This window comes from Chenopodium album, chromosome 11, assembly GCF_948465745.1.
Source record: "Chenopodium album chromosome 11, dcCheAlbu1.1, whole genome shotgun sequence".
Taxonomy (NCBI): domain Eukaryota; kingdom Viridiplantae; phylum Streptophyta; class Magnoliopsida; order Caryophyllales; family Amaranthaceae; genus Chenopodium; species Chenopodium album.
In genome coordinates, this window is record NC_137844.1 from 51,830,606 (window position 1) to 51,856,507 (window position 25,902).

General features: G+C 32.5%; 1 protein-coding gene across 2 annotated transcripts; it reads right to left on the reverse strand.

Annotated features, from left to right (window-relative positions):
* Window positions 1-67: 67 nt before the first annotated feature.
* LOC145567719 (lysine-specific demethylase JMJ17-like) lies at window positions 68-18,374 on the reverse strand. 2 transcript variants are annotated; one of them, XM_081627080.1, is made up of 34 exons: window positions 18,177-18,374; window positions 16,638-17,982; window positions 15,055-15,112; window positions 14,428-14,550; window positions 12,758-12,815; window positions 12,520-12,656; window positions 11,652-11,810; window positions 11,462-11,548; window positions 10,845-11,033; window positions 9,812-9,964; window positions 9,128-9,319; window positions 8,973-9,041; window positions 8,776-8,871; window positions 8,058-8,144; window positions 7,853-7,969; window positions 7,466-7,673; window positions 7,252-7,316; window positions 6,979-7,037; window positions 6,693-6,824; window positions 6,436-6,595; window positions 6,022-6,357; window positions 5,682-5,870; window positions 5,508-5,569; window positions 4,303-4,381; window positions 3,395-3,541; window positions 3,166-3,299; window positions 2,698-2,818; window positions 2,544-2,617; window positions 1,769-1,913; window positions 1,546-1,695; window positions 1,241-1,336; window positions 1,072-1,167; window positions 793-995; window positions 68-441 (listed from the first exon to the last, which is right to left on the reverse strand). In XM_081627080.1, the coding sequence occupies exons 2-34, from the start codon at window positions 17,975-17,977 to the stop codon at window positions 189-191; spliced, it is 5,574 nt and encodes a 1,857-aa protein (XP_081483206.1). In that variant the 5' UTR covers window positions 17,978-17,982; window positions 18,177-18,374; the 3' UTR covers window positions 68-188. The 2 variants fall into 2 exon arrangements, with proteins under 2 accessions (XP_081483206.1, XP_081483205.1); XM_081627079.1 differs by having other exon boundaries at window positions 16,638-18,374.
* Between the last annotated feature and the right edge of the window lie 7,528 nt (window positions 18,375-25,902).

Genomic DNA, 25,902 nt, shown 5'->3' on the forward strand with positions numbered 1-25,902 from the left:
TCACAATACTCACAACAAACCACAACGATCATCAATTAGGTTAAAGAGACGCGAGCAAAAGAGAGCATGAAAAGGGAGACCATATTTTCTTCTCCCACTATTATTACCTTACTAGACCACCAAAGCATTATTGCACTGGTGGAAAGAAAAAAATGAATGAATTGAATACATTTGATGATCTAAAACTACTATTGCTGTAAAAGAAAGAATGGAGATAGGCTTCCTAAATTGGTCCTTTTCTTGACCGTTCTTCTATATGGTTTCTTATTTCTCCACAATAACTCGTCAAATCCATTAGACAACACTAAACTACTACTATTAATGGCATTACCTAAACATGCCTTCCGCTTCTTCGAAGATTTCCCCTTCTTAAGCCTCCATCTTGACTCTACATGCCGAGGAGAAGGTGTCTGTGGCTCACTGTCTTTGGCACTCTGAGATCTGTTGAGATGGCAAACAGCCCAACAATGCTTTACTAGCAATTTTCAAAAATTATAAAATATTTTGGAATATTTACATGAATCAGATTTTTGAAAATCAAACCAATTGTAACAAAGAAAATGCAGGTCCATAGTCTTTTTTTTTTTTATAGGTAATAAATACTGGAAAACTCTGGAGTTCACAAACAAAATAATACTAAACAAACAGCCAACACAGAAGACGGTGAAATTAAAGTTAATGGCTATGTAGAATAATGCAGATGCTGTAGGAGATGAATAAAAAGAGCTTGCATACAAGGCTACTATGGGGTTGGAGCTTAAGGTCAATTTGATAAGAACATTAAGGATTTACCTCTCTCGTTTGACAGATGGAGAAACAGGTACTTTCCCTTCCAAATGAGGTTCACAAGCTGGACAGATGTAAGTATCAGGAGGAGAGACCAAACTGACACAATCAAAATGATACCACTCATCACATTCATCACAAGCGATCATTGGCCTCATATCATAAGGTTTCCGACAAATGCAGTACAGCACACTTCTCCCTCGCAACAGCTGAAAACAAATAAACATTAGGGTTTTCATTTTGGAGAATCCAGCTAATTAAGTTCCACATTGACCTAAAAGGTACCTTAAGCTCCTTCTCAAAGTGGATGGGCAAACTCTCTCCTTCGGCAATGAGCTCAAACACTTTATCTAGCTCTAAATCCCCATTATCACTGGCAACCTGCAGAATATCGAAGTCAAAAAAGAAGCTGTAGTCCGCGAAAGAATGAATACAATAATGTCTAAAGGCAGACCTTCTTTGCCATTTCTGCCCACTGCAATCCAATTTGCTTCACCTCTACAAGTTTCTGCTTGAAGTAATCTTCGAAAGGTACTTTTATAGCAAAGCCCTGAGATTAAAAAAAAAAAAAAAAAAAAAAAAATTCATTAAGATCAAAAACTTAATCAGGAAAATGGAAACACGAATAAAGTAAAATTGTACTTCGTAACATCTAAATAAAGTTAGCACTAGACAACAAAATGAATGTCATCTATATAATATTCAATGAAAGGGAACAATCAAGGGAAAAGGCTAGCAACAGATATAACTTGAACACACCTCTTTCAAATGGCGCTGAAGCTGCTGCATAACAGGTTTCTGTGAACCCTCGATCAACCTAGAAGCTCTGATTCTCCATGAATTTCGTGCAAGTGCCTGATCAAACTTCTGGATAGCAAGCGAATCACATACCCCAGCCACATCTAGAGCCTGCAAACAACCGGCAAGTAGAGTGAGAACCAACAGCCACAAGATAATTAAAGACCAGTTAAACAGAGTTAACCTTCAATGCAATTGTCAGTTTCCCAGAGATGGATGATACATCTTTGTCAAAGAAAGATAATGAAGAATCCACTATTTCTGACAAGCAGCCTCTGCATGCAAGAGCTTGATCGAGAATCTCTTGCAATATATCATATTCTTCAAGCCTGTGAAATTACAGATGCAAGGGTCCAATAAATTCAAAACAGATCAGACAAACACAAACCGTAATGGAGCAAAAAAAAATTACAACATTGACAAATGAGCAAATTATGTTTGTCTGTAGTCAAAAGACGAGAGAAAGGGCAACGACCAATGAAAACTTCCACTATTAAATGCATCTCTGAGTATTCTGTGCTTCCATTTGCCTCAACATCATCTACAGGTATCAGCACATATGTTTATGCATTCAACTATTCAATTACTTCTCCTTCCTGTCTTCCTCCCTCCCCTATCTTGTCATCAACTAAAGCTTGACACATCATTTGGCATAAATAAATTTTCTAAGGTCACAGGGTCATATTGAAAATACACCCCCGATAGTTGAAACATTAGTATGGAATAACAATAGTTGGGATTACTATGAGAAGACCAGCCATAAACTGAACCATTCACATGTATATTTCCCATATTTTTTGCTTTCCCTCAAACTGGACAAAATTTATACTAACAAAGCAGGCACCAATCCAGGTCTTGACAATAGCCAGGCTTGTAACAAGAGTTTTCTTGCATGCAAACTTCCAAAAAACATAAACTAAATAATCTGACACAGCTGTATGATTCTGCCGACTCATTACCTTGTAGTAAACTTCTTGGCATCAGAAGACAGCTCAACAAGCTTCTCCAATTCTGGACGCTTCCCTTTATATCTCTGCACAATAATCAATATATAACAAATATATTCACAAATGTACAAATTATTCCATGGAATGTTTTAAAGCAAGTGCTTACCAAAGGACTATCTTTACTCCGGCATATTGAGCCACTATCAACCAATGCACAATAAGGGCAGGTATATTCTTTCAAATTGTCACAAGCCACTGACTTTGGAATCAAGCATCTAAGATGATAGCTGCTCATCAAAAGAACAATTCTTTCTCAGAAACACATAGATACATACACTTAAAACTTCATTCCCATACATGACTACCGTTGCTCTTTTAGGATTTACACATTAATCACAGCAAATGCAAGCAGGCAACCGAATGTACTTTAAAAACCTTTAATTAGTTAGTCCATCATAGAGATAAACAAAAGCATATCTTCACCCCATTTCCAGAACACCCATAAAAGAAACAGGAAAACTACAAAATATCCAAGGAAATATAAATTCTGTGTATCTAGGCGTAAACTGGTCAAACCCTCTCCTTGCCAAACTTGAATTAGCTTCTAGCATATACACCAAAAGTAGTATCTTACCAATCCTTACATGTTGAACAGGTGATAAACTCTTCATCATCAGAGTTACTGGAGCATCCAATGCAAAAGTATCTCACTTTCCAGCAAGTTGACTTCTCATAGATATACAGAGATCTATGTAATGACTGTTTGATCTGAACATATAATAAACAGCCATAGTCACGAAGACTAAAGTTCTCTCTCAAAGAAAGAAAAAGGTGGGATTCTGAAATATTGTAATTGTAATTACCTTCAAAAGGGAACTTAATAATGTTGTCACATCTCCAGCTGAACACCCAACCGCCTCCCCTCCTTGTTGCTTCCAATTCCCTATACTGTCAAACTCAGACATGACCATATCTAGCTCTGGACAGTTAAAAGCATCCTTTCCTAGTTCCTGAGACAACAAGAAAAAATTTCATAAAATAAAAAAAGCAAAAAGGCGTAAAAAATGATAGCTTTACCAATCCATGCAAGTAAATAAAACAGAAAACAGATTTCTAAAATCACTTGTTGAATTAGATAAGCAATCTTCCATATAGATGAATAAGCAACCCTAAGATATACCATGTAGAAAAATACACAATTGACTTTTCTTTATCCATTTTCACACCAATACTTAATGTTTGGAGTAAAAACATAGACAAGAATCAATCTCAACCTTACTTAAAAACTAAGATCTATGAAACAGAGACTTCTATATTAGGGGGTAGTTGTTTCTCTCTTTTTCCTCTTAATCGGAATTGACCAAATTGAAATAAGAAACCAGCAGCAAAGAAATATAAAATCATATTAAAAAAAAAAAAATTAATAAAAAAAAATTAAAATAAACATTAATAAGGGACATGTATAATACAGTATGATTTCTCTTTGACAAGAGGAAACTTTCATATGAGAGATTTAAGTTGACTACGGTAAACCTAAAACTATCCAGATAATTAATCCACCAAAAAGCTGTACTTCCAATTCCAAACACGGAAGAGAAATTTGCAGCAGAAATTAGTGGTCACCTTTATTTTCAAGATTAACATTGTCCATTATAATACTATTTAAAATCTATAGATAAATTATATTTAGGAATTCATATAAAATATTCCAGGATATACTATCTCCCTCCACACAAAGATGCAGCTTTACGGAAATGCATCGAGTGTTCACCTTTAATTCTAACAGTGAGGACCAACACCGCTCACTAGAATCATCACTGAAGAACGCTCGAACTTCTTCTTGCCATGACCTACACTCAAAAGGTACCAGCATAACATTTATAAGATGGATGAAGATAAGTGGAAAGCAAGAACATTTATAACATGAGCCAGTCAAGTAAAAGAGGAAAGAAAATTAAATGGAAGGAAACTAAGAAAGCACACTAGTCAAAAACATTTATTACCCAAAATCAGACTACTACGAAAACTTTCAAAAATGTGACCAAAAGCCATATCTGTATCTTACAGCATAACAGCAAGTTGAAAACTAAAAGATCAATTTGAGCTTAACAATGATATATCTGAGTCTTCAACAGTTAGTTCTATTAAAATACAGAAGCCCATATGCAGGTGTGAAAGTATCAACAATTATTAATCATATGATAAGTACCAATTTCTATAGGCCACTATAAGCACTTGGAAATGTTTCATTAATTAATCAAATACTAGAATTGTGGAGCACTGGAGCAGCAAGCCCTAAGAAAAAGTGACAGTCTAAATCTATGAAGTCATTGCAAATTAACACTGATCAAAGGATATAGTGCTGATAGAAGGTACATTTCTTATACAATTGAAATCACATTTAAAAAAATTATAAGATAATATATATAAAAAAAAAAAGGTAAGCCATGAAGAAGAAAAACTGATTGATTATCTTCCCAGAAGCAGTTGACCTTGTTAAGGAGATATAGTCGACCTTGTTATATAAAATTACTCCTATAATAAGATAATAAAAAAATTAAAAAAATTTTAAAAAAAAAAACTTCAGCCTCTCGTGTACCCCAAATTCTTAGTATTTTGTAAACACATATTTGCAATAGACCAACCCTTAAATTAACTTTAAAAAGGAACCATAAAAAAGGAAAGAAAATTCTTTTTCAACGAGAAACGGAATAAGAAGCATAAGGACAATAGTATGTGCTATGCAGCTGAAAAGGTAAATAATAAAGCAAGCATATGGCAACTGAAAAATACAATAAGGCTTTCTGCAAGGAAGCAAAGATTAAATAACCCTTTTCAATGTTAAATTAAGTATCAAATACAGGTTAGTGGAAGTAGAGACAAAGATACAGTGAATAAAAAAATTAAAAAGAAAGAAAAAAAAACAAAAGGAGATGCAGATACTGGACTAATTAAAGTTTTAATTTCAAAACTCACGTGTGCTTTTCAATTGCCTGCTCAAGTTGAACAATCATTGTCGGAAAAGAGACCAGCATATCCTGTATATTTGAAACAGAGCAAGCTCAATTCACAAAAACCCTTGTACAATATAACCAACAAGTCAACAACTAAATGGTTTCAACTTTTATCAACATAGCAATTATAAAACACCTGAGATTTCATTAGAATATCATCAGCATCAGTCAAGTGGAATCTTCTTATACTTCCACTGCTTGACGCTGATAGAACTTCAGAGGCTCTACTGAGCCAAGAAGCTGCATCAACCAATGAGGTTAAAACAAAAGCACCATCATAGTCAGTTGGAAGGTCTTTCATCTCTTTAATCAAGTTGTCAACATCCTGCATAATATGTTGAAGGATAAGTTTTATATGAATAGCCAATACAGTAAGTCATTTTAAAAGAATACCATACAAACAAGAACACAGAGTTCAAACCAACTAAAGCCTATTTCATTGTTCTTATAGAAAAATGCAAGCCCTACAAGATTACCTCAAATGAAGGAAGTTCAAAGCGAAACATTAGGACCTTAGAGCACCATTTCAAGGATGAAGCAGCACTCCACAATATAGAAATTTCAGGAAAGTCAAACCCCAGAGACTGACCAGCGTCTGCAACATTTTCAACCTTTGATCTTAGTTGCTCAATGTCCACAATAACATCACTATGGAGTCTGTTAAAAATATCCTTCCTATCAAACATTTCCTCTACATCCTTTAAAGAAGAGCAAGCACAGCATCTCCATTCCTCACACTTCTTCAAAACAGTTTCAATCAACATTTTTTCTTCTAATTTTACATTCAGACACTTTGACTGACAAACTAGCTCCTGCAATGGTGACCAAGAATAAAATTGCGTTACATAAGAGGTCATGAAAAAACAAAAGCAAGGAAGACATAAACTAACCTTCAGGTTTTCAAATGCTAGCAAGGCAGTTGAAGCAGAAGTCATTAGAGCAGCAGACTGCAAAAAAGGCCTCGAACTTTTTACCCAGGAATTGGCAGCAGATACGGCTTCCTTGATAGCAGGAAGGGAAGGTAGGATTACATGTATATCCTCAGAGGTCCTGAAATATCCAAAAAAAAAAAAATTAAAAAAAAAAAAAAATTAATCAATGCATACTACTAGCTCCACAATTAGACAGAAAATGGGATAACAGGAACCTTATAGCATCCTCAAAGTCCTCCAACGTTGACTCATCTGCTAGGATCTCAGTTGCTCTTTCTTCCCAGGAAATAGCAGCTGAACACATATTATAAAGAGAAACAAACAATTCTTCCCTGTCAATCTGTAATCTGGAAGAAGAAAAAACAAAGCTCATAAGTTGAAACATACAAAAAGAAAAGGAAAAAAAAATAATAAAAAATAAATAAATAAATAAAATAAAATAAAATTAGACAACAGGAAAGCAGCCCTATATAAAGAAGCACAAGGGCCAGGAAATCATACACTGCAGCCTCAGATAGCACTTGTTGAACGAAATCTATCCTCATTTTAGATTTATGGACCTGTAATAATATAATTACATTACATCAATATCAATTCACATGATCAGCAACAAGAATTATCTAGAATGCAACAACTTGAGGGAAAGGCAAAAGGTTAAACTTTAGTTAACATTATGTAACAAAAGTTTCACTTTCACCCAAGCTGGCATTCAATGAAAACAAAGGTAGTAAGTTTAATAGCAAGCTTGAAATATAAACATCCCCTCTCCAATACCTTTAGTGCTTTTTCTCGGCAACATGCCTTACTTAGCTCAGCATCAACAAGAGCCAATTCATCAACTTAAGGAAAAAAAAAACAAACAAACAAACAAATGTCAGGGGGCAAGTAGCATATTCGGATATTTACCAACTGCAATCTGAAATTCAATATAGCAGGAGAGAGAGAGGAAAGGTAATAGGAGCTCAAAGTTCAAGGTCAGAAAGCCAACCTTGAACTCTCAATTCTGATCCATCTTTCTGAATGCATCTTAATTCTTCCACGACATTTTCTTGATCTTCCCGTTTATTAATGTTTAGTAGTATATTATTGAAACGAGAAATCCAAGAAACAGTATCACTGTGATATTGTAGTAGTATCTTTAACTCTGGAATGTTGACTACAAAATCCCCAAACTCATGAACAAGAATCTCAAGTTTCTGCAAAGAAAACACAGCAACCATTTCAGAGGAAGAAATTTTTGATAGAGAATGGCCAAGCAATAAGAACTGAATTCAGCTCAGTGATGTGGGTGTCTACGCAACAGCATTAAAATTTTGCAAAAAAAAATATCAACACTTCAAATATTGCTCTCCCTAATGAAAGTTTCAATACAGACCTCCAAAGCTATGGAACCTTTCAGCATTTCATTGCAGTGATCCTGGCAAAGTTCAGCTTGCCCAATTAACTCCAAAAGCTTTTCATTTTCTGGTACATTTAATCGCAGCTCTGACATCTATTTCATAAAAAGCTAACAAACATGAGAAGCAATCAAACAAAATTCTAATATGGAGCATTACATAAACATAGAAAGTCTGTTATACCTCCGCTTTCAAATGTCGAAGGAAATCAAAATCAATTGCAGCAGGACTGGTCTCAAAAACACATTTTTTTACATTATCAAGCCACACCTTAACATTTACACAGGAAAAAAAGTCAATATAACTTCACGAATAACAATTAGAAGACTTCAATTATGTGAAGCAAAAGATCAGACTCCAGTACAATAAACATAAAGCTAAAACAAATAATTTGAAAGTTGCATATCTTCTGCAATATACACTCCAAACAAAACCCAACACATGGAAAAGAGAAGTGCTTTTGTTTTATTTACATCTGTTTAAAAAAACCCTACGCATTTGATTCCCTAGAGAACAAAGACAAACATAAAAAAATTGATAGCAATTTCAGAGCAGTTACTAAAAGAAACAATTCAGTCCAAAGGAGCTGTGACTCTGTATAGAAAGAAAGAAAAAAAAAAAAAAAACGTTTCATAATACATGCTTCAAATTCTCTTTGATTAATCTTTTTGACAACTAAGAAATCATAGTGTGTAAACAGAACAAAAGCCAAATCAAAATACACAAAAAGACACTAGAGAATTTGTACACATTTTAACAAGTTATCGGGACAAGGGTGAAAAGACACAACTTTCATTAACACGGAAAAATTACTCGTATACCAAAAAAATAAATGCCAAAACTACATAAGGTCAGACAACACCTGAAGCAAAAGACAAACCAATATGCAAAATGCACACACCTTCAGAGATGAAATCTTCTTTGCCAACTTTTCACTTTCTTTGATGTAGATTGGGAAGCTTGAAGTTTGGTTCAGCAGGTTCTCCAAATCATCCATCTAGTAAACAAGATGAAAGAAAACTATCCTTAAGAGGGGAAAAAAAAGGACAGAAGTCGTTTTATATCTTGCACAAAAATAAATAAGACGCTAGCTCATACAGAAAATGTTAGCTCAGAAAGAGCATTGTTAATATCTTGAACCAACAGCCTAGCTGCATCAGCATACTCCTGAAACAAAGGATCTCAACAATTAAAAATTCCAAATAGGGACCATAAGGGCTAGAATCAAATATAAGCAGCAACATTATGTCAACCTTCAGTTTGAAAAGCCCAGGCTCATTACAAGGTACAGGATCATGTCCCAACAAGTTGTTGACATACTCAAGATGCACTTTATCCATATCACTATCACCATTTTTAGACCAGCTCTCAACAGCAGAAAGAGACTTTCTTATGCCCTCTGCCCAGTCCTTGGCTTGAACCAAATTCTTCACCACATCTCGTACCTAATAATTAAATTGTACATCAAATACTAATATTCTGTAGTTAATAAAATAAAAGTCCCCTACAAAAAAACACAACGCAACGTTGTGAAAATGAAAATAAAATTCCAAATTCCAACTTTACGATGATTGGAGACAAAGACGTACCATTGCTTAATCTAATAAAAGCACACATGTAAGTAAGAGTGTAAGACAAATAACAATACAATCAAAATAGAAACTCAATGTTAACATGCCTTTGACACATAATCAACTAAAAACATCAACCTTCAAAAAGACTCACAGGCTCACATCATAAAATCGCTCATACAATTCAGTTAAGAACCTTCTGGTAACAGAGTAATAGCAGGGGGAAAAAACACACAAAATTTGACTTGTCATTTATCAATTTATCTATATGTTGATTACCAAATAGTCTTTTCATCTGCATGATTTCACCAATATAATGTGTCTCAATTTTGTACAAGGTAAACCAAATATATAGATAAATCTTACCGGATCCATTTCAGGACCAGCCCAAAGAAACTGTTGTGCTTCCTTCAATGCACTCATATAAGCACTTGAGGAGAAGGGGAGCTTAGATATCTTACAAGAATTCAACAACCAATCTTCAGCAAGTTGAGCAAGAGATATTTGTTTACCCTTCACCTATAGAAGTAGAAAATGATCAATATGGGAAACTAACTTCATTGGGATACACAATTGAATTGAAATGGAACCTCATATTCAAACGCCCATGCTACAGATGTACAAAGATGTCATCATACTATCAGAAAAAGAAGCTCAGAAGTAAGAGCCTATCATCTTGAAAAATTAATGAACTAACTAATAGCCGTAAAGAAACTTCAATACAGTTGATTATGAAGGTGAAAAATAAAATCCCAGCAATAGAATCTCCAAATTTATGAAAGGGATTTCAACAAAATATCATCTTAGTAAATCATACTAAGTTTATAACAAAGAACCTCAAAACATAAATAGGAAAAATAAGCTATCACATATTCTCTTATTTTAAACCAATATTTGACAAAACCAGGGAAAATAGGCAGATATAGGAGGTAAAAACATGATGGCCAAGGTTTCCTATGGTCTTGTACACTTTGCGTTCACAAAGTTGAACAAACACCCAACTCTATTAAGAATAAAATCCTAAAATCCATCAATAAATTAAACATAAAGTAGTTGGTGATTCTCATTTCTATTTGCACAACACCACAACAATAATGCATCCTACTAAAATGAATTTTTGTTATTTGTAATTGCTGTGAATCTTAATTAATAATATAAATTAAAAACAAATAATTGAAAACAGAAAAAATAGCTCATTTTGTTTTCAGTTTACAAATGACTATTTATAAATGACTAATTTTAGGTTCATTATAAAACTCAAATCAGGCATCTCATGCAATCCCAAAACTAAAAGGATACTGTCTGCTCGATTTCCTTCATCCCCAAACAGCAGTAAAGTTGTGTTTCCCAAGGACCAACCCAATTCGAAAAAATAAATAAGCAATTTGAAGATGATAACCTTCTTCGTCAAAGTGCCAGAGTCAGTGGAGCATGTATTCAGTTCTGCAAAATCCTTTCCTTGTCCATTGTCTTCTGAGCCAGAAATTACATTCTTTGTTATGACTAACAGTTCGTTTAATTCCGCAAGAGAGTGGCGATATCGGAGGCGGCGTCTCCTTGGATTACATTCACAAAGGCGTTCCCAGTGCTGCAAGACAACAAACAACCCAGGTTCTTCAAATAGTACATTCAAGATAAGTTTAAAACAAGTCTCCAGTCACTATAAACCGCATCATAAATACAAGAACCAAATATATGCATCCATATAAATGTATTCCATGCTAAAACCGGACACACACACACACACACAAAAAAAAAAAAAAAATGCCAAGCCATTAGTGATAATAAGATAATCAGACCAGTCCACGACCACAACCGCAATCATCAATATAAAAAAGAAACCAAGAAATTCCGAGTCATATATAAGCAATGAAAGTTCAAAGAACATGTGCAAGAGAAGGCAAAGTTAATCTTCCCATGCTCTTTAGCAACAGAGGTAGTACTGTATATTTTTCACAAGTATAACAGCCAATATTAAATAAAAGGTACTCCTAAGAGTATCAAGATTTAAAGTACCTCTAAACACACAAAAGTGGATGGTCTACAGCGACAGACAACAGCTGAAAGATACAAATACTGCTGGCAGATTATGCAAGTGGGATCCTGCAACAACATAGATCATATTATCAATTACCATAATTGTTTTTCATAATAAAATCAGATAAAAGAGAACAATAAAAATGGTTTCCAAATGAGGAAACTATACCTCCTCAGTGCCAACATACTCAGGATATTTTCTGGGTGACATAACAGATGTTTTGACAAGGCCCTTTTTCCAAAGCTGCTCCCTCCCATTCTTCTCTTTTGTAAAGACCCTCAGTAACTCCTTATTCATGTAAGGTGCTACTTTGGCATCACAACCAATCTGTTCATATCGCCAAAATAATTAAAAGAACCAGGAAAACACATCCACACACACAACAGAGCTAACAAGCAGAAGTCAATAAAAGTGGAAAGAAAAAATTGGCATCATAAGATCACCCCCGACTCTTCATTTCAACTCAAGGATGTGTATCAGATCCTCAACAATCTGATATATTATTTAATACCAACATATTTTCACTCATCATGTCAGAAAATTAAACACTTCTGTGCCAAAAACAAGCACCAGAGTCACATTTCTTTAATATATACACAGAATTATTAGCAATCATGTTCTCAGAAATGACGCACCCGATATAGCTATGAGAAATATGTTTGTACAGAAATTCCAATTATTAACCAAAAAACAAACACAGCGAAACATGGATTGCAGGTGGCAAAGGTATACTGCTCTTGACAAGAAAAGAACTTATCAAGAGAAGAAAAAAAAAATGACAAATACTTACTTAATTACACAAAACTCAACCTTCATATACTCCCATATTGTTGAAAACAAAATAGTCTACAAAAGGACCCTCTTGAAGTAACAAGATGTTCCAAAAAATAAAAATTAAAAATAAACCTAGTGAGTGGTCCACCATACAGACCATACCACACTATAATCTTAGCCTCAATGTAATATATATATATATATATATATATGCACTATAATTGCGCAAAATAATTTATAGAGTTCATTTAAGTCAACCAACCTTAACAGCCACGCAAAGCAGCTCCTCATGAGAAAGTACAGCAGGCTTATGATACAGTTGATAGAGTTCTGATCCAAACCCTCCATGAGGTAACCAATCAGCAGGAGCAAAATTAACAGCCTCAGCACAGTTCAAGCCTGAAATATCAAATGACTCAACATTTTGGAAGCTTAAATCAACACAATATAAAAGAAAAAAGACACAGTTTAATCATGTATATTCTACAGTAATTGCTTACCAAGATTGAAACCTCCATGATAAGATCTAGGAAATGTAATCACAAAGTTGCCTGGCTCCTTGCAGAGAGGAAGCACCCAAGGAAAAAGAAAAAGGCAGTTTACAGCATAAGCAAGCCATTGAAAAAAAAATAATATACCAGAAATAATCAAAGTAATTCAAGTGATGAAGATTAAGCAAGCTCAAAAAAATATAATCAGAACCACAAACAATATGATACTAGATAAGGTTTACAACTATGTTACTCCGACACTTCGCTTTGCCTTGGGTGTCGTGTGTCAACACGACACGACGCGCGACACGACCCTTGACACGGCTTCGGAAAAGTGTCGACTCGGAGGTCGTAAAAAGTGTCGATTTCCCAATAATCTTGTTTGTAATTTTAAATTTAGGGTTTAAATCAATCATCTATCTAAAATTCATGATTTGCTGGACACATACAGACAATCAAAGTATAGGGCTTTTGGTCGCCCAAAAATTCTGATTTCACCGATGTGTTTTCCGGTACATTGTACAAATCGCCGGAGAGTTGTGGTGGCCGTTTGTGGTGGCCGACTGTTGGAAGAATGAAAGAATTGCTTGTAAACAAAAAATAAAAGAAAAGACATGCCACTGTGCCAGCCTTTGAAATTTTGAAGAGGAGAAAGAAGAGATATTCAGTTTGAACTTTGAAGCATGCATCCGTTTTAATGAAGGAGAGAGAAGAGTAGAAAGAGAAGGCAAATGAACGTGGAGCTTCAACCTGTTTTTTTAATTAAAAAAAAAGGAAAAGTAACAAAAGAAGACTAAAAAGTGTATTGGAAGTTGGAACATGGTCCTCTTTACTATTAGTGGTCCCTATTTACTATTAGATGTGCAAAACTAAAAAGTTTTTAATGTTTTTAATATTGTTTATTATATACAAAGTATTTGAATTTCATCGACATATGTAGTATATTTTTCTGTTTATCTAATTATTTTTTTTATCTAAATATTTTTTAATTATCCTTTTTTTTTTATAAGTGTCGGAAGAAAATTTTTGGACACTTTCTATATTAGCCGTACCCTAAAAATTAGTCAAGACACTCCTTTGACCGTGTCAAAGTGTCAGCCAAAATTTTGGAAGGGAGTGTCGGACCCTCCGACACCTTGTCGGACATGACACTCAAATACGAGTCGGAGTAACACAGGTTTACAATAATCATCACAAAAGTTTAAATAAGCCAGGTCATTGAATATTGTGCAATTGTGCATATAGGTGACAACTCGCACACGACCATTCTTTCCAAATGAGTAATATGAATCCAGCAAGCTAAACTATACATAATAGCCAAGACATTGAGTGCAGCCAATATTTAAAACCCTAACTATCATAATTACTTCAGACCCATAATTCCATTCTGAAAATTATATTTGTGTTACCATCATTCTCATGAACAATACAGATAAAAGACAAAAAGATAATTTAAAATATATCTACATTTAAAATATCTAACAAAATAATACAGCATTTCAGAGCAGAAATAATAGTATCCAACAGAATACAAGAATGCATCAATAGGAAAGCTTGATAATTATTTTTTAGTAGGTTTGAAATTATCAGTAGTTCTTTATCTCATCAGCACATAGCAAACAGTAGACGTAAATAGTATGGATAACTAGTAGGACAGCTCATCTCTCATAAAAGTATACCTGCAGAACAGTATAAACAGGAACACCATTTTCTTCTAAAACGGAGGGGTTCAACATCGTGACAAGCTGGAAAAGCAAATCTGGTTGGGCATCAAAGAGATCAGGAAGGCAGCTGCGCATAACCTGAAGGTGGTAAATATTGCTAGTTTAGACTTATTTCAACATGATACAAATATTTTTTAATTGGAAACAAATAATTTTACCGGAAGGCCTCAGCATATACAACTCAAGGAAGACAGTAAACGCACTGATGATACAACATAATTTTGCAATAGTTTTAGGTTTTTGATAGTCAATTAACACTCTGAAGGGAAATTCAATGAGCCCTTTACTCCAACAACATAAATTTTTCATTGTGTCATGATAACTGAGGACACAGAAATGTAGGCGACCATAATCAAACCAGCTATCAGACAGCAACAAAGATGAGGACAAGCCAATCTATCAATAGTTATGAGCTATTGAACATATTAAGCAGATTCTAGCCTAAACAGTAAATTTCAAGACCAATATTTCATTTTAATACCACGTGCTCGTCATGCCCCACAGAGTATATCACTAATATCTTCCAGTGATCATTACAGGATGAACAAGATATTCAATTTGACATAAAGATTATTCACAAACCTTCTCAAATGCAGAGGCTTCACTACCAGGAACGCTGTACCAGCATTTAGGCTCTCCCCTGAAAGCAGGTGCAATATAAGATGATATAACAAATTCTGTACAAAAAAGTTCTATGGAAAAAAAAAAGAAAGAACTACTCAGTATAAACACAGTCTACAATCATGGTCATACGGTAAACAAGTGCTCAATTTTCGTGCGAGCTTTGATATCAAATATGCAGATTTTGCATAAAAAGCAACAAACTCAATATCAATTTATGACAAAATGATAAATTTTAAAAGAAAAGAAAATGAACCATAAAAACAATACCAAATTATTCACGCTTATAGTCTACCAAATCGCAAACCCTCATAGTAAGGGAGTCAAACCAAAACAATCAAAAAACTCTTTATAAACCAAGAAACAATGGAAGATAAATGTGTGCGCTTCTTCATTAACCCAATGGACGAACCACCTCACCTCCCACATTGTGTCCGACATGAGAAATCTTCATAATGATGATGTGGAGTACTACTTTATTAGACACAATTTAGGATATGGACAAGGAACTTCCTCAGTATAATTCTTTTTTTCAGTTTTTATAACATTATTCAGTTTCTTCTAAAAAATACAACCTGCTTAGCTTTCATCTGACAAACAATTCGAAACAAGCTAAAGGATAAGATCCCATTGGCAACGTATCTCTTTGATAAGTCTTCCACCCTCCGTCAAATTTTGCTAGTAGATCTTCAACTTTATAATTATACATTTCAAAAACTAAAAATAAAAAAAGAAGGAAGTATATTACAGATGTCCATTTTCTCCCTGCAAGTAGATAACCTGCCTCCACACCCAGTCAGCGACAATAGCACCACAGCAAGATTGTCTCGCTCATGGAGTCATGGACCAAAGGCCCTAACATTCTATTTTCTTAACTCATAAACCAACGCATATTAATGTGATCCCCAGATCTGACATGAAATGATGCAATCTTTCAAAACTCCAAATTTCCAAAAGAACAGGAAAATCTTCTTCTCCAAATCATTCAAGGACATTATTTAAGGAGGTAAACAATTTAATTAAGCTAAATTTCTAGTTTCCTGAAAAGAACTCTATCCTCTTTCTTATCATGGTTCAAAGTTCAAACCCAATAATTCTCCATAAGCAATATGAAAAACTAGGGAGTCTGAGCATCATAAGAAAAAAACAACATTCTTACAAATACACACACAAACACTAAGGAAAAATATTCCTATATTTCATATTCTAGTCTGTGTATCTCAGTCACGGTTATAAAGGCCAAAAGTAATCTTCACTATAATCATAACAAAAATGCTATGAAATTACATGCCCTGATATCAAGCTGCAAGACAGAGCAGAGCCAGTTCATTCCCTACATTTAAAGCTTAGTGCAACTCCTTATCAATGCTCAAAGTTTTTGCCACTCATAATGAAAGGCCATACCTTCCAAGCAAGAAAAGTTTAGCTAGCTATTTAGGTATTAATATCTTTAACAAATACAAAAGGCGAGCACTTATAATCAAAATTTAAGGGGGAAAAATCATCAAGAAACAATAAATAATAAATGGTATTAAGCCACGTACCAGTGATGATAATTCATTGAATAGAAACAGTGGTCTTCAAAGTGCCAGCAGAATGCAGAAAAGAGCATGCCAATATATAGCCAGGGTACCATAACACCAGCAATACTGTGATGAACTGCCCGAAGCATTGAACCCTTCAACTTTGGCAAGTTGTTCAGATTCCAAGGACTATTACAGTATTTATTCCACACTTCAGCATCAACTGATTCTGGTTTTTTGTCATTTGAACGAGGAAATCCACTTCCGTATATTGATGTATCCAAATCGCTACCGTACATGACTTCAACCTCGCCTAATGATCCCCCTACAATTTCCCAAAACTTTTTTTCTAACTGCATGCGTGAACATGACGCAGATCCAAACCATTTTTTCTTGGTACGATCAGCTACCTTTCTAAAAGCTTCCAAAGATAAGCATTTTCCAGGAACGAAACCAAAACTATCTTCATCAGAATTCAGGCATTCGAGACAATACCAATTGCCTGGTGGAATTGCTTCCAAAGGAGGTGATAGGCAATAAATATGCCATCCCTTATTACATCTATCACATAGAAGCATAACCTCTCCATGCAACCCACTTTTACATTGTTCACATATCTGGTCACGCTCCTCTTCCTTCTGTGATTTGGAGACTTTAACGGCATCCCCAGCATCATTTTTCCGTTTCTTCTTTAAGCTATCCAGATCTGACTTCTGATCCCTTTTCCTATCACTATTATCTATCCCTCGCTTACAACCTTTTAATTTCCCCTTATTCAAGTCACTGTAATACTCCTCATAATCATACAAATGTTCTAGGTACAACTGACCTAAAACATGCTTGGCACACTCAGAGATCTTGCTCTTAGGCCTCACAAACCTAAAAACCTCTCCCCACTTCTTCTCCTTGGCAACCTTATCATACCCGCCAAACCGCTTCACAGCATTAAACACCTTACACAAATCTAACTCCTCCCTTTCAAAAACAACCTTCCTCCTCGGCTTACGACCCCCAAAATGGGTCTCAAGAAACCTATTATATTCCAACTCAAAAGTCTTGGAATCGCACGAAGCAGGCCTTGCCTGCAATTGATGAATAGCCTGAGTCTTGGTCGGAAACGAAAACGATTCCACATCTAAAGCAAAAGGGGGTTTCCACCCCTCAGGTGGAACAATCTTACAAATCCCAAAAGGCTCAGCCTCAGGCCTAATCTTATATATAAATTCCAAAGGGTCCCTAAAATCTTCCTCAGTTGGGTAATATACAGGTGCAGGGGTTATATTCATTGACCCATTTGCCGCAGAAATTTGCCCTAACAATCCTCCTCCTCTTTCAACTGCCCTAGGTCTACCTTTCCCCATTATTTCTTCATCCAATGCATCAACAATAAAATATCACAAAATCATAAATTTCCCAATTCAATTCAAATCAAACCCTAATTCACATTCCATCATAATAATATATAAAAAATTCACCAATCCAACCTATAATCTTACAATAACAAATAAAACCAAATTCAATGAAATAAATTGAATTAAATTTCTAGGGTTTGAAGCGTACCTTCTTTTTCTTGCAAATAGATTACAAATAAATTCGATAAAATTTTGTTAAAATTATAAAAGTAAAATATGATCCGAAGCTTTAGAGATATTGAAAGTGAGAGAGTGTTTTTCGTGGGAGATTTGGTTAAGTTGGTTAGAGAGGAGAGAGAAAAACCAAAAAAGAGAGGTTTTTGTTTTGTGAAAAATTTTAGGGTCTTGAAATTGGAAAATATTACGAAAAGTTGACACTAGGGTTTTTGATATTCTAATTTTCCCCCAAATTGATTTTTTTCCCCTTTTTTCCATGATGATAGAAAATGACGCGACTTTGAAGAAAGTGAATCTTACGCGCTTAGTATTAGTTGAGTATTTAAGGGGCTAGATTTTTGCGTGATTTTCACGTGATATTGTGGAGGAAGTTTTTACTAATAAAAAGGCGGTTCGAAGTGTGTGAGGTGGTTAGTTAAGTTGACTCAGTGAATTGAACCGCCCACTGTTTTTAGTAGCCCATTGGTTTATTTTTTTGGGGTGGTAGGTTCATATTATGGTTAGAGTGTGAACAAAAGTACATTATTAGATTACTGTAGTGAGTGTCTTAGGTTGTGTCACTTGTGTGTACTTGTGTAGTTTGTGACTTGTGAGTATCGTTAGTCCATATATAAATTAATGTCGAAAATCGTTAACTTTGTTGAAAAAATAACTAGCTTTTGGACCCGTTCTACGCACGGGTTATGCTTAAGTTATAAATTTATTTGAAACTTTACAAATTATCTTGTCACCAAAAAAAAAAAAAAAAAAAAAAACCCTTTACAAATAATTTGAATGAATTATTTTATCGTCTTTTGACATATTATAATATTTTATGAATTAGTGGTAATAGACTAATAGTTGTAGAAAAAATGGCTTAAAATCGTAAAATCTTATCTCTATCACATGATATATTAATCAACAATTTGTATAAAAAACTACTTTGTAAATACCAAACACTTATTATAATTTTACAATTTTTACATCAAATGTGAAGGCATGATATTCTTCTTTAGTCTTTACCAATATATGTCTCTTATATTGCGCTTAATATCTTCAAAATTAAAGCCCCATGACACGCAAACAATGTCATCCCATGGAATTGCCATAGTTTTCTTGCCACCTCAATATTTCCCTTTTCAATCATCATCCTCATTGTTGTAGAAATTTCACATAGAATTTTGAGAGATGTTTCTCTAATTTTTTAGTTTTTGAAACTTAATGAGTGTGAAAAAATCTTTATTGAAAATTTGTATTTATATAAGAAGAGGGGGAAGATAAGGGGTCAAATTAAAGAAATGAATTATGAATGTGAATAAATTGAATTGATAGATGGAATAATGAGAAGAGGAGAAGGTTTAGGAAATTTAATTTGTTATTGAATTAAAATAAAGATTACAAAATATAAAAGTTATTGAGAAATAAAGGGGGAGATGAAGAGAGAATTTCTTTGAAAACATAAGGAGGGAGAATGAATAAAGAAAGGTGAGAAAGAATGATGACATGTGTCAATTTTGGTTTGTGTTTTTAAATACTAAAGTATAGATTAGGTCTAAAACATGTGGAACAACACAAAGTATTGGGTAAGACGAGTCTCATTCAACCATTTGTGAAATGCACATTTTTTTTTTTAATTCTAGACTATATGATATCATTTGTTTACTAGATTATTAATTACATGATCAATTGTTTGATTATACCATCGGTTTTATCAAATGTACAAATTCTTAACTGAACCTGGTTCACACTAATTTATTGTGGACCACCAACATTAGAGACAATATGATTGTTTTATTAATAAAAAAAGGTTATCATATTAAAATAAAGGTTATTATGTTAAAATAAAAGTTAGTGTGACATTATAAAAGCTATAAGAGGTTTTTTTTAATGAAATTTTTAATATAATGGTCAATATGAATAATAATAATAATTACTATGTTAAAATTAGGTCATTATTCAACATAATGCCTTACTTTAAATTCATAATAATATTAAAGGTCACACAAGTTTCAAAAAAATGTTACTATGTTAAAAAATAAGGTTACTATATTAAAATTAGGGGTCACTATGTTGAATATAATGTCAGCTACGTGTGTATAAACCTTAGGTCCACAATAATATTATTGTGGACCAGGTCCACGCAAGATTTTCTGTATCGGATGATTTTGACATTCATGTCTTGGTTGGATGGTTTGATTTATTGTCTGGATGATAATATTAGTACTTGCGGAATAATATATTTTATATTCTTTTGTATGGACTTGATAATGTAATATGTTTGATGATATGATTAATTGGCTAGATAACAGTAATTTTATAGGCTTTAATATATTTTAAATATTATATTCTTTTTGTGAACATGTCTTGGCCGCATGATATCATTTTATGTATGGTTGATATGATATGATTAACTATCTAGATGTTTTTTTAATATTATTTTTTATATTCTTTTTTGTATAGGCTTACATAATTCGTTGGTTGAATGTGACTTGTTGGGCATGGTCAATAATATTAGATAATATCCAAGTTCATATGCATTTTTGAACAAGCATTGTAACCTAACATATATAGCATGTAACTTGAGTATTTGAACTTTGGAAATGGGATTTAGAATTTCTCATCACACAATGATGCATATTTTTCCAATTTCTTTATAAATTGGCTTTAATAATTCCAACTTTGACCGATTTTCTTTAAATAATCTCAACTTTTGATTATTTAAGAACAATTCCAACTTATATAGGTGTCTTTTTATAATAATCCTAACTTTTATTTTTGTTAATACATAATAGTCCCAAAAAGGGATCAGCAAAAGCGACAAAAATAATAATTCGGATTATTTTAGGAAGATCTCTATAGAAGTTGGAATTATTGTAGAATAATAAAAAATTGAGATAATTTTAAAGAAAATCGGTAAAAGTTGGGATTAATAAAACTAGTTTTTCCTAAGTATTTAAACTAGTGTGTGTCTTGGACGTTGCATCGAGTTGTTATTTTGAGACATAATGTTAAAAGAATAATTTCTTTTGTCTTGGAATTATTGAGACTATTCCTCTTTATTATTCATTTCTTCCAAGCTATGCTTACTTAAATATATATTTATTCACGTGTATATTAAAAACATAAATTACTATAAATAAATAAATCTTGTGTACATTAATTTTATTGTAAAACAGTCAGTTTTAGTATAACTTTGACTGGTAACTTTAACCACTTAAAGGGTAACTTTTAAATTGTCTTTGGTTTGAATTTTATTTTAATGTGTAATTTCTTATAGATACATGATTACATAGTATAAAGACTAATATGATTAATCTAATACATTATAAGTTTTTATAAGATAAAATTTATTAATAGAAAAATAATAATTTTTGCAATATAAAGGGTAACTTCAAGACTTTTAACATAACTTTAACCCCCTTTACATTAAATTAACGTACACTCGCTTTTTTGGAGAATTAAATAATTACTATTGGCTATGATCGCAAGAAATATGATCGTATATCCACGAGGTTTAGGGTTCGAAATGCGTGGGATGTTTTATATTAAAAAAAAAAAGTACTACATTTTAAGGGTTCGTTTGGTATCGTTGTGGTTTTCTGTTTTTTTTTTTTTCAAAATCATATGATATATGTCATATAATAAATAAAGAATTAGTATTTAGCCCGTACAATGCACGAGTTAAATTTTTTGATGATATATATTTTTAACTTTTTTAAATTTAATGGTTATCTATTAGGATAATATGTACTCCATTCGTTATTATTAAGTGCCCCAATTTGATTGGTAATTAGAGTTTTGACAAAAAATGAGCTTATTTGACCAAGTTAGAGGTTTGACTACATAAATCATCTAATTTGGTTGTTTGGTAAAAGAACTTTTTAAATGAGCTTATTGAGGAAATAAGCTAATTTGTAAAAAGCTAAAAAATAGAGTTTTTTAGATTAACTTATTGAATAATGGATGTCAAAAGACAATTTTATCCTAAAAGTTACTCTAATTCACATTCTTGCCCTCCCAATTTCTTACCCTAGTCAAGTAAAAAAAAAAAAAATTATCAATGTCCTAAATTGTCATTTCATATGTTCAACTAACAAACAACTACAAATAATAAGCTAATTTTACCAAACAACTCTACATAAAAAGCTCTTATAAATCAACTGGTCAAAACAGCTAATGCAACTAGTTAGTCAAAATAGCTAATACAATCAGCTCTTATCAATCAGCTAACCGCTAATTACCAAACAGGGCCTTTGTCACTATTCATACAAGCTATGAGACACGCACATTGCGTGTGCAATACAACAAATCTATTTGTTATTTTTTTCTCCTTAAATATTATCTATCATATTCTAACAAATAAAAAAAAAAAAATTAAAAAAAGGATGGTAGTTTTTTTTTTTTTTTTTTTTTTTTTTTTTTTTTTTTTTTTTTTTTTTTTTGTAAAGATGGTAGTTATACTTACAAAAATGGTAGTATTTTTTACCCAAAAAAAAAAAATGAAAATAAAAGATGGGAGGGGTATTTTTGAAAAGTAAAATTTATCACCCAAAACCCCCTTTCACTTTATATATTACAATAGATGCATCAATTTGAATATAATCAAAGAGTATTTGTTCGATATTAATAAACACATAAGTCAACTTCTGCAAGTTTGCAACCCAAACGAAAAACATTAGACATCCCTAATACCTAAGTAGTAATAGAATTGAAGGGATGAACCTATCAAAAGCCAAATCCTTACGTACTTTGTATGTGTTAAGAAATTTTCCTTAATATTTTCTTTGCCTTTTCATTCCACTTCACCGTCTATATATACAAGTGATAACAAAATAAAGCATAACAAATTTGGCATATGAATATACATTCGCAAAAATTATTACCAACAAATTATAGAGAAACATATCTTTAATTTCGTAATATTAATCACAAAAATAGTAAAATTGGAATAGAATAATACATACAAACTATATATTTGATTCTCCCATCAACCCCATTATTAGTAATCAAAGAACACAAAGATTTTCCTCACAAAAAAAGAAACACATAATTATATTGAAAATTTTAGATAAAATTTAAATATCAAAATAAATTTATTATTAGAAATATAAAAAATAAAAGGGAAGGAAAATTACAACTAACTTTGAAAAAAATCAGAGAGATTAGAGTGAAAAAGGATTAATCTGATCATAATGACGAATTGGGGGGGGGGGGAGCAAATTGACAATCTATTTTTTGTTCAAAATATGAGGAAGAAGGAAAAACTAAGGGCCTGTTCACATTTACTTAATTTCAGTTCAGTTCAGTTCAGCTCTAATCAGTTCAGTTCAGCTCTAATCAGTTCAGTTCAGTTCAGTTCAATTCCAATCAGTTCAGTTCAGTTCAGTTCAATTCCAATCAGTTCAGTTCAGTTCAGCTCTTAATTTCCCTCTCACATAAAATATTCATTTCAGCTCAATTCAGTTCCAATCAGTTCAGTTCAGCTCCAATCAGTTCAGTTCAGTTCAGCTCAGTTCAGTAAATATGAACAGGCCCTAAAGACCAAATAAAAAATAAAAATTGAATGACATGAAAAATAATGATGGACAATCAAAGGAAAAAAGATAAAAAGAAAAAAAAAAGAAAAAAATAAAAAAACAAAGTAACATTTCAGTTACGCCACCATAAAAATAAATAAATAAATAAAAAAGGATGGTGGGACACATGGCAAATTGTTTGTAAGAGTTCCTGTTATTAAATATTAGTATTAGTATTGATATTGATATTGATATTGATATTGATTAGTTAAACTTATTACAATTATGATAATTTTGAAAATTAACAACAAAAAAGTGAAAATATCTATTTCTTGTTTTCAAAAAAAAAAAAAAAAAAAAAAATTGAAAACTGAAAAAAAAATAAAAAAAAAATAAAGCCAAACTGAAAGCAAAAAGCAAAATGGGCCCTTCGAATTTAGTAAATTAAGTCGGCAATTTTTCTTTCTCTTATCATCAAGGTTTATTTATTTTATTTTATTCATTAATTACTTAACTATATGCATTAACATTATTTTGTAAATAAATAGAATTATGATGCAATTTTAAACAATTCGAAAATGGTCTATTAGAAAAATGAAAATATGGAAAGAGATTAAAAAAAAAAAAAAAAAAAACTAAAAGCTAGGTGACTACGTACTACTACTAATTTTGAACCTTACAATGAAGATAGATATATTACTCCCTCCGTTTTTAAATACTTGCTCCATTTTCGATTTCCAGCCGTTTTTAAATACTTGCTATATTTCCTTATTTGGAAAGGTTTTACAATATTTGATACATTTCTCTCAACAAGTGAGTGGACCAAACATAAATCATATTTTATTAATTACATATTCTCTCTCCTTCAATTCTCTCAACTAATTTTGTTTTTTATAAACTTTTATTCTTCCACCAACCCCACTACCTCCATTTTTTTATTATTTTCTCCAATTTCTCCTAAAATTCCACGCATGAAAAAATGGAACAAATATTTAAAAACGAAGAGTGTATCTTGCATGATTGTATAAACCTTACAATGAAAATATATAATCTTGCATATGTCTTAAATAACCTTGCATATGTATGATTGTATAAAAAAATATTTAAAAATGGAGGGAGTATTATGTTTGTAAAACCTTACAATGAAAATATATAATCTTGCATATGTATGATTGTATAAACCACCAAAAGGGAAAAGGAGAAAAAAAAAAAAAAAAAAAAATTAAAGCCATGGATGTATTCATATATTTGCAGAGTATTGAAAAATTACAAGCCATGTATATAACACTGTGACACACTTTCTTTTAATGAGAACTATGGGAATCGAACATGTGACCATAATGCTAGTTAGTTACTCTAAAAATTCAATGAAAACCATTACAACATCACCGAGCATTAGTTTTTTTTATTATTTATTTATTGTCTTGTGTTTAGAGAGCCACGAGGGGCAGCCAGACAAGTGATGAGAATCGATGTCAAGATCTTTTGGAATCGGGAGGGGAACCCTTACCACTTGAGTTATCCCTCACTCACTCACTTAATATGCATTATTAGATTATTACTCCCACCGTTCCCCCTTTTTTTTTTAGCCCCACAGCTTATATATGGTCAAATGAAAAGTTTCTTAAAATGAGAAGGATTTAATGTGCATAATTTTTCCACTAAACGTACATACTTTTTGAATAAAATGTGCAAAAAAGAATTGACCGAAATTCAATGTGCATATTTTTTGTGCATAAATTTTAGTTTTCTTATAAACTTGAAAAAAAAAAAAAAGTGTGCAGGTCAAAATAAATTATGCACATTTAACCCTTTTCATTTAACCGTAACTTCTTTTACACAAAAAATAGCATTTTTAAATCGGTGTATAGTCTTTTAGATAGATACAAGTGTAAGTAACAAGTGAAGTGTAATTCAATAATATATAGAGAATAAATTAAAGGTTTTTCGAATATACATATACTCATAGGAATTTGCTAGCATTCTAAGAGTTCAAATACTTATCACAAGGCTAATAATCATGAAAGAACTTATACAAGTATGTCGTACCTCGTTTGTTCTATGAAAATTTTCCCACTTTTCATTTGTAACCGTTTTATGAAATTCTTCCTACTTCAACTTGCCCCACTTTTATACTGTTTTATTTATTTTTTTTAAAATTTCTAGTTAAATTTTAAATGTACTCCTAAAAGAAAATACACT